Source organism: Ictalurus punctatus, chromosome 15 (genome assembly GCF_001660625.3).
Source record: "Ictalurus punctatus breed USDA103 chromosome 15, Coco_2.0, whole genome shotgun sequence".
In the NCBI taxonomy this organism is placed as follows: Eukaryota; Metazoa; Chordata; class Actinopteri; order Siluriformes; family Ictaluridae; genus Ictalurus; species Ictalurus punctatus.
The window spans coordinates 25081715-25097390 of NC_030430.2; the positions used below are offsets into that span (position 1 = coordinate 25081715).

At 42.3% G+C, this 15676-nt stretch overlaps 1 protein-coding gene across 1 annotated transcript in view; it reads left to right on the plus strand.

Annotated features, from left to right (window-relative positions):
* Window positions 1-11571, plus strand: part of top1b (DNA topoisomerase Ib) — a 28999-nt gene extending 17428 nt beyond the window's left edge. Inside the window, exons 10-21 of the mRNA XM_017486796.3 lie at window positions 118-239; window positions 379-501; window positions 767-954; window positions 1668-1812; window positions 1917-2060; window positions 2274-2459; window positions 3494-3562; window positions 3737-3851; window positions 5241-5368; window positions 5494-5588; window positions 6162-6311; window positions 9398-11571. Coding sequence (XP_017342285.1) covers window positions 118-239; window positions 379-501; window positions 767-954; window positions 1668-1812; window positions 1917-2060; window positions 2274-2459; window positions 3494-3562; window positions 3737-3851; window positions 5241-5368; window positions 5494-5588; window positions 6162-6311; window positions 9398-9500 — 1568 coding nt within the window. The 3' untranslated portion in view covers window positions 9501-11571. The remainder of the gene's footprint in view (window positions 1-117; window positions 240-378; window positions 502-766; window positions 955-1667; window positions 1813-1916; window positions 2061-2273; window positions 2460-3493; window positions 3563-3736; window positions 3852-5240; window positions 5369-5493; window positions 5589-6161; window positions 6312-9397) is intronic.
* Window positions 11572-15676: the final 4105 nt, after the last annotated feature.

The window sequence follows — 15676 nt, forward strand, 5'->3', positions numbered from 1 at the left end:
CACTTTCTGACCAATCAGAGCGCAGAATTGAACAGCACTGTGTGTTTCTTTTTTTTTTTTACACGCACGTATTCGGGTTTTTAACAGCCGGACTTGCTTTCCCTCGTGTTTGTGTAGGAAAGCCCATGAAGCTGAGCGAGCAGGCGGAGGAAGTGGCGACGTTCTTCGCCAAAATGCTCGACCACGAATACACGACCAAGGACATATTTAGGAAAAACTTCTTCAAAGACTGGAGGAAGGTAACTGCACACTTCTTTAACCTCCATGAGTAAAGTCAGAGCTCGGGCCACGGCGTTCTCCCAGATCGGCCGAGGCGTGTTTTTCTTCTTTTTTTTCTTTTTTGAGTAATGTAGTTTTTGTTTTTTTGGTTCCGCACAGGAAATGACCTCGGAGGAGAAGTCCAAAATCACCGATCTGAACAAATGCAACTTCACCGAGATGAGCGAATACTTCAAAGTGCAATCGGAGAATCGGAAACAGATGACGAAGGAAGGGAAACAGGTAAGAGTCGCGACAGTTGCGTTAATTAAATAAATAAATAAATAAATAAATAAACAAACAAACGGGGGGAGCAGAACTAAATGTGGACGCTACAACTTGCAAAAATAATTTTTTTTTTTTGCGTAATACAAAAAAAAAAAAATCGTAGCGTACAATATTGTTCTTGACACAGCTCATTCGCATGTAGCGATGCCCACAAATCTCCATAAAAGGTCGAGGGAGCACGAAATGAACAGTCAGGGTAAAGACTTCTTACCTTTCGCAGAAAATCAAAGAGGAGAACGAGCGGCTGGTGGGGGAGTACGGTTACTGCCTGATGGACAACCACAAAGAGCGCATCGGAAACTTCCGGATCGAGCCTCCCGGTCTTTTCCGAGGTCGAGGAGACCACCCGAAGATGGGCATGCTGAAACGGCGCATTCGCCCCGAAGACATCATCATCAACTGCAGCAAGTAAGTAACAAAACGTAGATTTTTTTTTTTTTAATGTATTTATTTTTTAATCACGTTTTAAAAGCTCTGTGTTCATTATATTGTGTGGAGTAACGGAACGAACGAGTACAATTAAAATAGAAGAGCAGTTCTGGATATGTAAAGAAATAATTTGCACCAAAAAAAATTACATTTACCTCCAAAAAAATGACCAAAAAAATCACGTTTATCATTAAGTTATCGTTCACTCAATTATCACTCGAACAAGACGACGTTTCAGTAGACAGGAAGTGGGATTTTCCAGTCTGGTGTGTTTAATTCAGGAATTTATAATAGTAGTGATTCAGAGGGTAATTATATTATCATGGTGTTAAAATTTATGCTTTTTTCCCCCTTTTTTCTTCAAAATGTGCGCTTGCACATTTGCGCCACAAGGGGGCGTCTGTTACTCGGTGTACAGTCGGGTTCATCAGCAGGACAGAAACTAATTATACTCTGCTCTCTTGTTTAAGATCACTTTATTTAAAAGTAATAATAATATGCTGTAAAAGTTTTAATCCAAGACTTTTTGTACAAAATAAAAATCTGATACAGACCCCGCCCCCTTTAATTCAGCATGCACTTTGAGAGAGATGTTCCTGCCTTAATCTCTCTCTCTCTCTCTCTCTCTCTCTCTCTCTCTCTCTCTCTCTCTCTCTCTCTCTCTCTCTCTCTCTCTCTCTCTCTCTCTACAGGGACTCAAAGCACCCCAAACCTCCTCCAGGTTCCCGGTGGAAGGAGGTCCGTCACGATAACAAGGTGACATGGCTGGCGTCGTGGACCGAGAACATCCAGGGCTCCATTAAGTACATCATGCTGAACCCTAGCTCACGGATCAAGGTGTGTGTGTGTGTGTGTGGCTCTGTGAACAAGTGTGCGGTAGCGGATTTGAAGCAGCGATAGAGCTGACAGGGTGTGTGTGTGTGTGTGTGTGTGTTTTACAGGGAGAAAAGGACTGGCAGAAGTACGAGACGGCACGCAGGCTGAAGAAGTGTGTGGAGAAGATCCGAGCGCAGTACCGCGATGACTGGAAGAGCAAAGAGATGCGAATCCGACAGAGAGCCGTCGCTCTGTACTTCATCGATAAGGTACACACACACACACACACACTGTTGTAATTTCATCAGAAACTTCTTCAATCTGATTCACAACGTTAAATGTATTAAAAAGTGTGTAATTTTTATGTATAAAGAATTGTTGCTTTCTTTCATGATTTTTGTTTATGGATGTAAATATATATATATATACACACCCAACTGTGACACATTCAGTTCCTTATCTATTCCCCACCCCCCCCGTAGCTGGCTCTGAGGGCAGGTAACGAGAAGGAGGAGGGCGAGAGCGCGGACACGGTGGGCTGCTGCTCTTTGCGGGTGGAGCACATCAGCCTGCACCCTGAGATGGATGGTCAGGAGTTCGTGGTGGAGCTCGACTTCCTGGGAAAAGACTCCATCCGCTACTACAACAAGATCCCTGTGGAGAAGAGGGTGAGACGCACGGACATTCCTGTCATTCATTCATTCATCTCCATCATCTTCCTCGTCATCACCACTCTAGCTAGTAATTGCACAGGGGCGTGGCCAGACTCTCATCCTTACAGCGTAATCGACACATCCGGCTTCGTCCCACACCCAGCGTAGCGCCTGCTTGTGTTCTTTTTCTTTTTTTCTCGCTCCCTTTTATTTTGCTTTCTTCATTCATGGCTTGTTCTTTTTTCTTTATCTTTAATTGCTTTCCTTTCTTGCTGGCTTTTTATTCTTCCTTCCTTGCTTATTTTTGTTCTTTTTCTTTCATTATTTCTTGCATTCTTGTTTTCATTTTCTTGATCCCTTTATTTTTTTGCTTTCTTTATGACCTTTTCTCTTTTTTTCTATCCTTATTTCTTGCATTTTCTTTTTGTTGCTTGTGTTTATTCTTCTTTACTTATTGCTTTTATTATTATTTTTGTTGCCTGCTAGATTTTTAAACGTTGTTGTTGTTGTTGTTGACGACTTTGTTTTTGATCAAATCTTTGTAATTAACCCCTCCATCAGTGTGTGTGTGTGGAGTAGAGGATGTTTTCACAGACAGGTGATCTTGGCCTGTAAGGTTTCCATCAGCTTTGTCTTAAGGGAGATCTGTTTCCTGCTTTTCCTGGCGCGCACACACACACACACACACACACACACACACACACACACACACACACACACACACACACACGCAGAGAGGGTAGCAACATTTTTTATAACTTGACAAACAAGACTGCGGTTAAATACAAAAGTGATGACATGCATTTAGATGAACTCTGCCACTCTTGCGTGCAAGAACAAACCTACACACACACACACACACACACTGCATTTTTTTATTAAACACCTGGTGTTGGAGTGTAGCACAGGAAGGTTAAGCCACCTGGCTCTGGAATGCTCAAAGCAGCTTCGAGTCTCTCTCTCTCTCTCTCTCTCTCTCTCTCTCTCTCTCTCTCTCTCTCTCTCTCTCGTGAGAGTCTCATGATCATGATTTGCGTTCTGTTTTCCAGGTCTTTAAAAACCTGCAGTTGTTCCTGGAGAACAAGCAGCCGGAGGACGACGTCTTCGACAGACTCAATGTAAATCCCAAACACTTCATTTCCTCTCTCCGTACGACTCGGTCGCCGTGCTAACACAGTTAAATAAATAAATAAATAAATAAATAAATAAATAAATAAATAGAGACGCATGGAATCAGTACATTTTTAATATACGGTTTAGATTCTGAACTAAACCCGTAATTTCCTCTGCAGACGTCCATTTTGAACAAACATCTGCAGGAGCTGATGGACGGATTAACTGCCAAAGTGTTTCGTACCTACAACGCCTCCATCACCTTACAGCAGCAACTCAACCAGCTCACTAACCGTGAGTCTCTCTCTCTCTCTCTCTCTCTCTCTCTCTCTCTCTCTCTCTCTCTCTCTCTCTCTCTCTCTCTCTCTCTCTCTCTCTCTCTCTGTGTACAGTGCTGTGAAAAAGTATTTGCCCCAAAAGTATCTTGTGTACATCTCGTACTACATTTTCAGATCTTCAGATGAAATGCAACTTAAATCAAAGGCAACCTGAGTAAACAGTCTTTATGTGGAAAAACTTCAAATCTGGTTGTGGTACCTTTTTTATGAGCAATAACTGCAACCAAACACTTCTGATAACTGGAGTTCAGACTTTCGCTTACTTCTAGGACGAGTATTTACTCCTACGCTTTGGATCGTTGTCTCGCTGCATAATCCAGTCGCGCTCGAGTTTCATCTTACAGACTGAAGACCGGACATTCTCCTTTAGGATTTTCTGGTAGAGAGCAGGATTCATGTTTCCCCTCAATTACTGCACGTTGTGCAGACCCTGAAGCAGTAAAGCATCCCCACACCATCACACCGCCTCCACCATGCTTGGACTCTGTGTTTGGTTTACGCCAGATGGAGCGGGACTCCTGTCTTCCAAACTGTTCCACTTTCCACTCATCAGTCCACAGAACATCCTCCCGAAAGGTTTGAGGATCATCGAGGTGTGTTCTGGTGAAATTCAGACGATCCTAATGTTCTTCTGGGTCAGCAGTGGTTTTCACCTCGCCACTCTTCCATGGAGCCGTTTTCCCCCAGTGTCTTTCTGATAGTGGAGTCATGAACAGTGACCTTTACTGATGCAAGAGAGGCCTGTAGTTCCTTCGATGTTGTCCTCGGCTCTTTTGTGACTTCCTGGATGAGTCATTGGGTCACACACTTCTGGGAAGGTTCACTACTCCTCATCATTTCTGGAATTTCTTTCGATTGTGCCGTAGTGTGTTACTGGGTAAGATCTTTTAACCAGCTTCCTGCTGTTGAAAAAGTTCTCTGTAAGTGTAGATGTGGTTGAACAGGGTTTGCAGTAATCACACCTGGTTGTGTCTCGTCCAGCTGAACCCCTTTATCAATGCACTTTCACAGATTTGGGGGATTAGTAACTACGGGGGCAAATACATTTTCACACAGGCCCAGTTGGTATTGGAGAACCTTTTTGCTTCAATAAATAACAATCATATGAAACTGTATTGTGTGTTTACTCGCGCTGACTCTATCTTAGATTTTGCTTTAATTTCTGAAACAATTTAGTACGAGACGTACACAAACGCAGAAGAAATCAGGATGGGGGCAAATACTTTTTCACGGCATATTGCTCTTTCCTCTTACCCACCGACATATACTGTAGTAAATTATGTTTTTCATTTATTTACCACATCTTTTATCTTTAATCAAACTCTCTCTCTGTCTGTCTCTCCAGCGGAAGATAACGTTCCAGCGAAGATCCTGTCCTATAACCGAGCTAACCGTGCCGTGGCGATCCTGTGCAACCACCAGAGGGCGCCACCCAAAACCTTTGAGAAGTCCATGCAGAACCTGCAGGCCAAAGTAAGGCTGCGTTCTGAGGGTTCGCTCTCAGACCCGAGTGTTTTTTTTTTTTTTTTTTTTACTCCTTCACCCTCGCACTTCTCCTCCACTAATGACCCGGGGACTTTGTTCCCTCGTTCCTGCAGATCGATGCGAAAAAGGATCAGCTTTCTGCAGCCAAGAAAGAGCTGAAGTCGGCCAAAGCAGACGCCAAAGCCATGCACGACGAGAAAAGCAAAAAGTGAGTGTGTGTGAGTGGGGGGGGGGTTTGGGAAACGGCTTCAGTATCACCTGTCAGGATTAAATCACAGCTCAGTCTCCTTTCTTTCTTGATTTTTTTTTCCTTTTTGATGTTTTCTTTTTCTTTCTTCCTTACTTATCTTCTTTCCTGCCTTCGTTCTCACCTTCTTACTCTTTCTTTCTTGATATTTTTGTTTCTTCCTTACTTATGTTCTTTCTTGCTTATTTTTTACCTCCTTCTTGCTTTGTTTTTTATTTCTTACTTTCTTACTTTGGCCCTTTTCCTTTCTTGCTTGGTTTCTCGTTTGTTTTTTTCTTATTTATTTATTTTCCTTTCCTTTTTTCTTTCTTTCGTTCTTTCTTGTTTTCTTTCTTTCTATCTTTCTTTTTCTTTTTTTATTTCCTTTCTCTCTTTGTTGTTTTATCTCCTTGGTCATTTCTTCCTTCCTTACTTGCCTGAAAGACTTCATTATGTAATTACTGTGGGGTTATGATGATGATTATTATGATTATGATTCTGATGATTATTATGGTCTCTGCTCTGTATATAAATAAACCCTGGATTGTACCTCAGGGTGGTGGAGACGAAGAAGAAGGCGGTCCAGAGGTTGTCTGAGCAGCTGATGAAGCTGGAGGTGCAGGCCACCGACCGCGAGGAGAACAAACAGATCGCCCTGGGAACTTCCAAGCTCAACTACCTGGACCCGCGCATCTCCGTCGCCTGGTAACTCCACCTTCCCTTCCCTGTACCTCATTTCTCCCGGGGTTCACGTCACGCTTCAGTTCCGGTTTTAAAACGAAGGCGTGTTAATGCGTAGAGTCCGATCTTTCTCCACAAAGACTCGAAACCCGTCGAGCGTCAATGCTGCACTCTGATAACAAGCGAGTTTCTAGCGTCGCGTATTTTCCGTGAAACTCCGATATTGGTGTGACGTGGTCATGTGATCACGCTGCGGTCGCACTACGGCGTGGGCAGTCGATGGCGGCGTGGAGAGGAGGCGCTGGCTCTTATTTCAGATTTAGGGAGAAACAAAGCTACTTAAAGTCTGCATAGGAAATGGCGGGCATGTGTTTTCCTTCTTTCTTTCGCGTTCTTGTTTATTTACTTTCTTGCTTTTCTTTCTCATGCTTTGTGTTGGTTTGATTCTTCTTTGGTCCTTTTATGCTCTTTCTTGTTTTCTTTCTCTCTTTCTTGCCTGCTTTCTCACCATCTTGCTTCATTCTTTCTTTCTTGTTTGTTTACTTTTTCTTGCTCTTCTTTCTTGTGCTTTCTTGTTTATTTGTTTTGTTGCTTTGATTTGTCCTTGGTCCTTTTTATTTTCTTACTTTCTTAATTTCTTTGGTCTTTCTCACTTCATTATGCAATTACTGTTTGTTTGTTTGTTTATTTATTTATTTATTTATTTATTAATTATTAAAAGCAACCATCAGACAATCCCCCCCCCCCCCAATATGAAGACGTCTGTATAGACAGTGTATCCAGACGGGACTAAAACGATCGGGCGAGGGTCGAGTTCGGGGAAAAACGGTGGGTCTGTGATAGCCTGCGCGGAGGACGGAGAAAAACCCGACATGGCCGCTCCGGAGGGGAATAAAATAAATCCCCGTGTTGTCACAGTGTGAGCTCCCGAAGGTCAGTGGTGCGTATTATTTCCCGTAGTAACGTGTCACGGTCGCGGATAAGAATCGGCGCGTAAGCGCATCTGTGTGGTCTCAGACACGCGTAGCTTATTTACCGTCAGCGACTTTTACGCCACCAGCCGAGCGCCATTGTATGCAAATGAGGCGTGAAGTACTGGAGACACGCAAGCTCGAGAGGGAAAGTCCTCGCTGTGCGTTGTGGGAAATGTAGAACGCGGCCTCGTGTTCAGCAGCTGCGAGGAAAAGCTGAGGGTGGAGGAGGGAGAGCGTGAACAATGGGCTCGGTTTGTGTGCCAGAGAGTAGGCCACGTCGTCCTGCCACACACACACACACACACACACACACACACACACACATACACATACACACACACACAGAGGCAAAGTGACGATAAACGAACTATTTGAAAATATTTGTAGCACCACAGCAGCGAGACAGTCCTGACTGCTGATTGGTGCGTTTTCATGTGAACCCTTTCATGCCCAGCATCTGCTCTTACACTCAATCCGTTCTAACGGCTGTGTAAATGACTTTAAATATAACACACACACACACACACACACACACACACGTACATATTACACACATACATACATACAGTAAGTTCCCTCATGAATCACCCCGGATCGTTTCTGCAGTTCAACATCAATCATCACGAGTTCCGTTCTGAATTAACGTCTTTAGTACTTAATAAATAAATAAATAAATAGATAGATAGATATGTCTCAGAATTCAGCTGCAGTCCTAAGCGTGGTGAAATGTCAAGACCGTTGCTGAGTTACTGTAAACGTTCATTTCTTTAAGACCTGAATGCAAACTATTTTTGGTAAACTTCTTAAATTTCAGGTATAATATATATATATATTTTTTAAGTTCCTTTTTTTAAAAATACAACCACAAAAAAAACTAACACTTGTGGCGTTCCTGCAGTTCTGACAATCTGATGATGATTTTTTTATATAAAAAAAAAAGAAATAAAATTGAGCGTATGAAAAATGTAAGAACGTGGATATCTTTGTAAATGATTCCTGCATGAACTGACTCGTGACTCGCTGAAGCGGCGCTTTAGATCGTCTCCGATTTAAAAAAGAAAAAAAAAATTCGAATGTGTTTATTTGTTTATGGGGTTTTTTTTTATAATTATTTTTATTTATTTTCACATTTTTGTTCACCCCCTCCCTCACATGCATCGTTGTTTTGTTTTGTTGTTTTTTAAAATGAATGAATAAATGTGCATACATGTGATTATCTACACTAATGTTCTGTATTTTAACTCTTTCATGCATAAATTAATACACACCCAGAGTTTTTTATTTATTTATATACATATATCTCAAGATAATCAGAAGAAACATTCATACTAAAATTGAAGAAAATATAGAGGTTATGGGTGTTTGTTTTTTTTTCTCTTTAATTATATATATATATATAAAACACCAAAAACACTAGCTATAATATATACAAGTGGAGCTCAATGGAGTGAAATTTATTTTCTAGAATATTTATTAACTGTATATTTATATAATATAATGGTATATAAAAAAAAGTTACTGTGGTTTAATTTTTTGTTATTTATTATTTAAATTTATTAGCATGAAGTTAGCAGAGAGAGAGAGGGGGAGAGAGAGAGAGAGAGAATGTCCGATACTGACCGATCTCGGGTCTCGAGAGCTACAGAAGTTTATTTCCACTAAAGTTCTGATAGTTCTTAGAGATGATCTTGTATATGTTCCGGTCTGTGAGTGTGGGCAATCTGCATGAAAGGGTTAAATATTGAGATCCATCATTTAGAAAATGAATGAGAGTATAATATCGGGGAGGATTTGTGGGTGAGAGATCAACGCGAAGGTTGTTATGATCACCTGCTGTCCCACCTCCAGCTCTATTCTGGGAGAAGAGTCCTCGCTATGATACAATAGCTACAGGAACTCCCCGAGCCCCTCTCTCTCTCTCTCTGTCTCTCTCTCCTCTCTCTCTCTCTCTCTCTCCTTTCTCTCTCTCTCCTCTCTCTCTCTCTCTCTCTCTCTCTCTCCCCTCTCTCTCGGGAGGGGCTTTCTGTTTCGGAGTGTGTCATGGGAGATTTCTCTTCTGAACTCTCCCCCACACTCCAGCACGCACGTCCATCGTGTGTGAGAGAGCAGGATAAATGTTTTGTCTCCTCTCTACAGGTGTAAAAAGTGGGAAATCCCCATCGAAAAAATCTACAACAAGACGCAGCGGGAGAAGTTCGCCTGGGCCATCGACATGGCGGACAAAGACTACGAGTTTTAAAAACGAAACTAAACACGAAAACGAAGCGGAAACGTTCCCCCGTAAACAATCTGTCTGCTGAAACGTTCAAACCGAGTCCTGAACCGTGGAACCCTGAGGAGATCCTCCACCACCTCCACCTCCACCACCACCACCACCACCTCGCTCCGGTAGACGCGCGTTAGGCTTCACACTCGCTTCTGGGGTTTTTAAGTGTCCTAGTCAGGTTTTAGCCGTGGGGTTTATCGATGAATTCTATATTTTAATATAAGAAATAAATCAGAGTTGTTTTAAGAGGCACGTGGGAACCGAACTACGGAAAGCCATCGTGGAAGACTCGAGACTCGGCGCGCGCGTGTGTGTGCGTGCGTGTGTGTGTGCGTGTGTGTTTAAACTGCAGCGAGATGTAGAAATGTTTGGATCATGTACCTGAATACATCACCAGTCCAGGGATGCACCAATCCAGTGTTTTTAATTTTCCTCGTCCCGTTCCCCCGTACTGAGCCGATTCATTTCCTTCTTTCTTTCTTTCTTTTAAAACAAAAAAAAAACAGTATAAACGCAAAATAACAAGTTTATTAATAATATTTTTTTTCTGTATTGTGAGTCACTGAGCCAGAACAATAACTCAAAGAGAGGGATCTCCAAACACGTCGAAAAAAAAACTAGGTCTTTTTAAGCATTTCTATATTCTATTCTATTAATTCTGTTCATCTAATATAGAAGTATTAATGCTTATAAAATATTTCTCTCTCTCTTTTTTTTTTTTAAAGTGCTGAACATTTTTACAGTGGGTTAAAAATCCCTCGAACGTTACCGCTTTTTAAATGTAACGATCGCCGTACTGTAATGTAATTATAGAATATATTTACCATAAATTATACGGTCACGTGTTTATTTTTAGTACGTTATAATCAATCAAATCGGTGAGGATTTTTTTTTTTTTATTTCTGTTTTTTTTCTATTTGAATTGTAAATTTTAAAATGTAACAAAGCTTACTGAAGTTTTCTTTTATTACGCAGAAACCATCTAAATAAAACATTTTAAGAACACTCGCGGAGTGTTTCAGTGCTTCGGGCCTTTCTCGTGTTTTTAGCGAACCTTAACAGTTTTATGTGTGGGTTGGTGGTTTTTTTTTGTTTGTTTTTTTCTTTTCCCCTCTCATCCGTCGTCAGAATCGTCTGGGTCGGATCCGGGAAAAAATTTTTATATCTCAATCCATGATCTCGGATTGGTGCATCCCTATTCTTTATATAAATATATATATATAAAATATACTTTTTGTTTTGTTTTGTTTTATATCAGGGATGTACATTTTTTATTTCTGCGAATATGTGAAAGGGGCGACCTCCATGTTAACGCTGACGTTGTAGTGAATTTTACTTTGTCTTTCGTGTTTTTATTTTATTTTTTTTTCCCTCCTGTGCAGAATGTTTTGGCTTTTTTTTTTGCTTTTTTTTTTTTTTTTTGTGTGTGTGTGTGTATTTTTTGTTTTTAAGTTTTTTTTTTCCTCAGCAGTACAGTTATAACACTCTTACTTGAAACATGGCTGGGTGAGACGCGTGTGAGAATATATACACACGCGCACGCACACACGCGCGCGCACACACACGAGATCATAAACATGAAGAACTGGTTTCTCTATATACGTGAGATGCAATTTTTTTTTTTTTTTTTTTTTTTTTTTTTTGCCAAATGAATAGAGGTGTAAGATGAAACGGTGTACATGCGGAAGATTGGGGTCTTCTTTGTAAAGAATTAGGAACAGAAGTGTCCGAAGTTAACTTTTTAATGTGAGGCTCTGCACTTATTTATAGCTGTTAGAAAGTGTGCTAAAGCTAACTTCAACATTTTTACCACATTTAGCCTTAAGCAATCATGTTCTATTATTATTATTATTATTTTTAATATCCATATCGGTTGGTTTTTGCAAATAATAAATCATGCCACTCTTTCTTATCCTCTCCTTTTATTTCACATCCTCGCGTTCATCCTGATGTCTTGCTTTCGTGTATTTTTTGTTTGTTTGTTTGTTTGTTTGTTTTTGTTTTGTTTTCAGAATTTAAATAAACTTTGTATTGCAATAATCTCCCTGCTGGTGTTTTGGCGTGGGTTTTATTTTTCCTCTCCGTCCTGTTTGCTGTAGATTTGACGATGAGGAGAACGTCTGGTGTAAAAGATCCAGCACGTGTGGCGCTCACGGGGTTCGGTTCGGTTCGGTTCTGTTCTGTTCCTGGAAGGTTCTTGAAATCCGTGACGGCGAGTGAAGCGAGGAACGTTAGGAACGGCGCTGGAGCGCGGTCTCGGATGAATATTTCTGGTTTTCCACCCGGGCTTTTACCCCCGGAATAAACCCGTGGTTGGCGTTGACGATAAAACACCGGTGTGTTGTGCCGCTACAGGAAACTAAGACGTGAGGACTTGTTACTGTTACAAAGTTCATTTATCACCACGTTCCGGTGATTTGTTTCTCTTATACCACAGCAGTACTCCAACAACTTCAAATCTTTATTTAAAAAAACATTATTGCCCAAGCTTTAGGTTATTATCGTGAAAAAAAAACCCTAGATCATTTAAATTAAAACCATTTTTAAAAAAAAAAAAAAAAGGTAGCCAAATAATCTGAGCCCTTCGTCTAGTGTTCTCACGTCTATAGTTCCGTTAAACGCTCGCGAACGTCCGCGAAACACGTCGTTTCCTGTTCACGTGCGTTAAACGCTCGCTCCTTCACCGAGGAAACCGCAGAAAGAAACGGAAACGCCTCCGCCTTGAAAACCGAAACTGACGCCTTTACCTCCGCGCGTTGCGAAGCTCCGACACTGGAGACTCCTTCCGTTAAAAACTCACGTTTCCACGGCGACGCGCGTTGCTCTGAATCCGATCGGTCGTACCATCGTGAATTTCCTCGAGCGACGCCACGGCGCGGTGTTGAGACGTGTTCAAAACTACCCGTGGAGAATAATGAATAGCCGAAGAAGCTTTTAATATATAAAAAAAATAATAATAATTAAAAATGCTAGGCTCTATGAATCTATGAAGTATGTACGGTCTATGAATATGCAAATTCATAAACACGCCTCCACGTTCTGACATCACAAACGGCCTGCGGTTAGTAACTGAGCGGACGTGCTTACATTACATAGATCCTGATAAAGTGTCCGGTGACATCACCGTGACGAGTTCCAGCTTCACCTCGGACTGCTACGAAGCTCTGACACTGGAGACTCCTTCCACAGACGTCACGTAGACGCGTTTCTCCTTACGAACGAATTCGCCACGGCGTGGAAACGACGTTTATGTCGCACGTCTACGAGCCGCTGTAGAAACCAGAACAAACCTTCGGTCGGCGCAGCCGCACTAACGTTAATCGGGACCGTCTGATTAATCCGAGTCCAGAATTCGGCAGCGCTGAGTGTACTCTAAATCGCCAGTTTAGGATGGCAGCGGTAACCGTACGTCGCCCCGGAGCGTGTCTTGCTCTCAGGACGCGTACACAAGTTTCACTTACTGCACCTTTAACTCTAGGTGATGATTTACGGTAGCACGTCGTCGCACGAAAAAACCCCAAAAACACCAAAAAAAAAAAGGGGCCTCTTAACCCGATCTGATCCTGCATCTGGATTGGGTTAAGAGGCCCTTCGACCCCGGACGTGAGATTTTCTAGAGTCTGATATTGAAAACGTCAGACTGTGGCTTCACTCCAGACGTTCTTCCTCGAGCAGATCACAGGCTGGAGATGATGCAGATGGGAACCATATTTTCCCCCCGAATCGTCTTTCTTTCCCCTCATCCGCTCGAGTTTCTGCTGCTCTGTTTCGTCTCTGGCGCTGCAGCAGAGTGCGGACGCGAGCGAGTAACGTGCATAGAGTTCTTTCCTGTGCAGGTTCCTCGCTGCACGTTTTTGCAAACGGTTCTCGTGAGAAGCAAAAGCCAAACCACAAGCGCCGCAGCTCTTCAGGTTACAGTCGGTCTCTGCACAGAAGTGGCACAGATAACGCGGATACATCTTCCTCCTTATGAGGCGCGACGACGCTGCGTGCTTTTCTAATATCACCGCGCCTTCGTACTTTACACCAGCACGGCGACACCGAATCCTGGGTTCTGATTGGTCAGAAGGCGTCGATTCATTTTCCATCGGTTTGTATTATTAAATACGTTACCGTTTCTATAGTGACGGCTCGTTCACAGGGATCGCAGACGGATTTTTCAACCGAAAAAAAACAAGACGTCGCGATGTTTCCCGCGAGGAGAAATCGGACGGAACATTTATGGAAGGAGTCTCCAGTGTCAGGGCTTTCGTAACGTCCGTGAAAACCGACGCGAATCGTGACCGATACTGAAAATTCACGTTTATCCACCTCCGACGTGTTAGCAAGCACGTTAGCTCAGTTAACGAAACGGTAATGAGCGTTAGGCTCGTTGTGATGTCAGGACAATATGAAGGTGTGTCCTAATTTGCATATTCATACATATTAATTTTTTTGGGGGGGGGGGCATTAAAACATATTGCACTATTTATAATTCTCCGTATATCGGTTTTAATGGTTTAACCCGGGAATGTGACGGCTCTGGAACGTGTTTTAATTCCACCTGCAGCGCTTTGGTAGAACGTTGTCCAAGGCATGCCGCGCCATTGGGACGTTCTAGAATATGAAGATGTAATTCTACTTTAAAGACATGGTAGAAACATTCCTGTGTTTTTAAAAGTAGAATTAAAAATCGGTGTGTTTGAACGAAATCGTCATGTTCTAGAACCGCCGTATTCTCGAATGTCCCGAGGACGTGTGGTTTCGTTCTAGAATGCCCTGGGGAAAAAATCTTCCTGAAAGTTTTAAAGGTAGAATGAGCTGCATATCTTCTAGAATTGTCATGCTCTGTGACGTCTCGATGGCATGCTCTCGTTCTAGAATGTCTTAAAGTGAAATATAGAATTAAGTCATCGTGTTCTAGGATGTCCCGAGAATGCACACACACACACGATAGAGCTCCAGACGATAGAGGGAACGCTTTTCTTTTGTACCATTCAGGAGCCTTAATAGTTTCTGAAAGTTGAAAGTGTTCTAATGTTCTAGGTCTTGATGACGCGCTCTCATTCTAGAATTAGCAGACATAACCCACTTCATTTAGAAAGTCATTAAAAAACCTGTGGGTGTGTTTGAGATTCTTGATGGGACAACAGCATTGGGGCATTTTAGAATTTACCACTGTAGAATTGTTTTTTTCAGAACATTGTTGAACAAGAACGCGTCCTTGGGATGTACTCGAGTGTGAAGTTTCTAGAGGAACCCAGTTCTATTTTGAAAACATTCATTATTTTTCCCGCCAGCACATTCTAGCATGAGAGCACATCACTGTGATGTGGCTCAACCCAAGAATATGACGGTTCCAGAACGTCTTTTCATTTTTACATTTAACACACTGTATAGAATTTTTGTAGAACATGAAAGACTTTTTTCAGGACATTCTAGAACCAGAATGCAACATCGGGACGCTCTAGAATATGACGGTTATGCAGACGGTTCTAGAATGGACATTCTGGATCCAGAACTTGTCATCGGGACGCTCTAGAATATGACGGTTATGCAGACGGTTCTAGAATGGACATTCTGGATCCAGAACGCGTCACCAGGACGCTCTAGAATATGACGGTTATGCAGACTGTTCTAGAATGGACATTCTGGATCCAGAACTTGCCATCGGGACGCTCTAGAATATGACGGTTATGCAGACTGTTCTAGAATGGACATTCTGGATCCAGAACTTGCCATCGGGACGCTCTAGAATATGACGGTTATGCAGACTGTTCTAGAATGGACATTCTGGATCCAGAACGCGTCACCGGGACGCTCTAGAATATGACGGTTATGCAAACGGTTCTAGAATGGACATTCTGGATCCAGAACGCGTCACCGGGACGCTCTAGAATATGACGGTTATGGAGACTGTTCTAGAATGGACATTCTGGATCCAGAACTTGCCATCGGGACTCTCTAGAATATGACGGTTATGCAGACGGTTCTAGAATGGACATTCTGGATCCAGAACGCGTCACCGGGACGCTCTAGAATATGGCGGTTATACAAACGGTTCTAGAATGGACATTCTGGATCCAGAACTCGTCACCGGGACGCTCTAGATTATGCCGGTTATGCAGACTGTTCTAGAATGGACATTCTGGATCCAGAACGCGTCACCG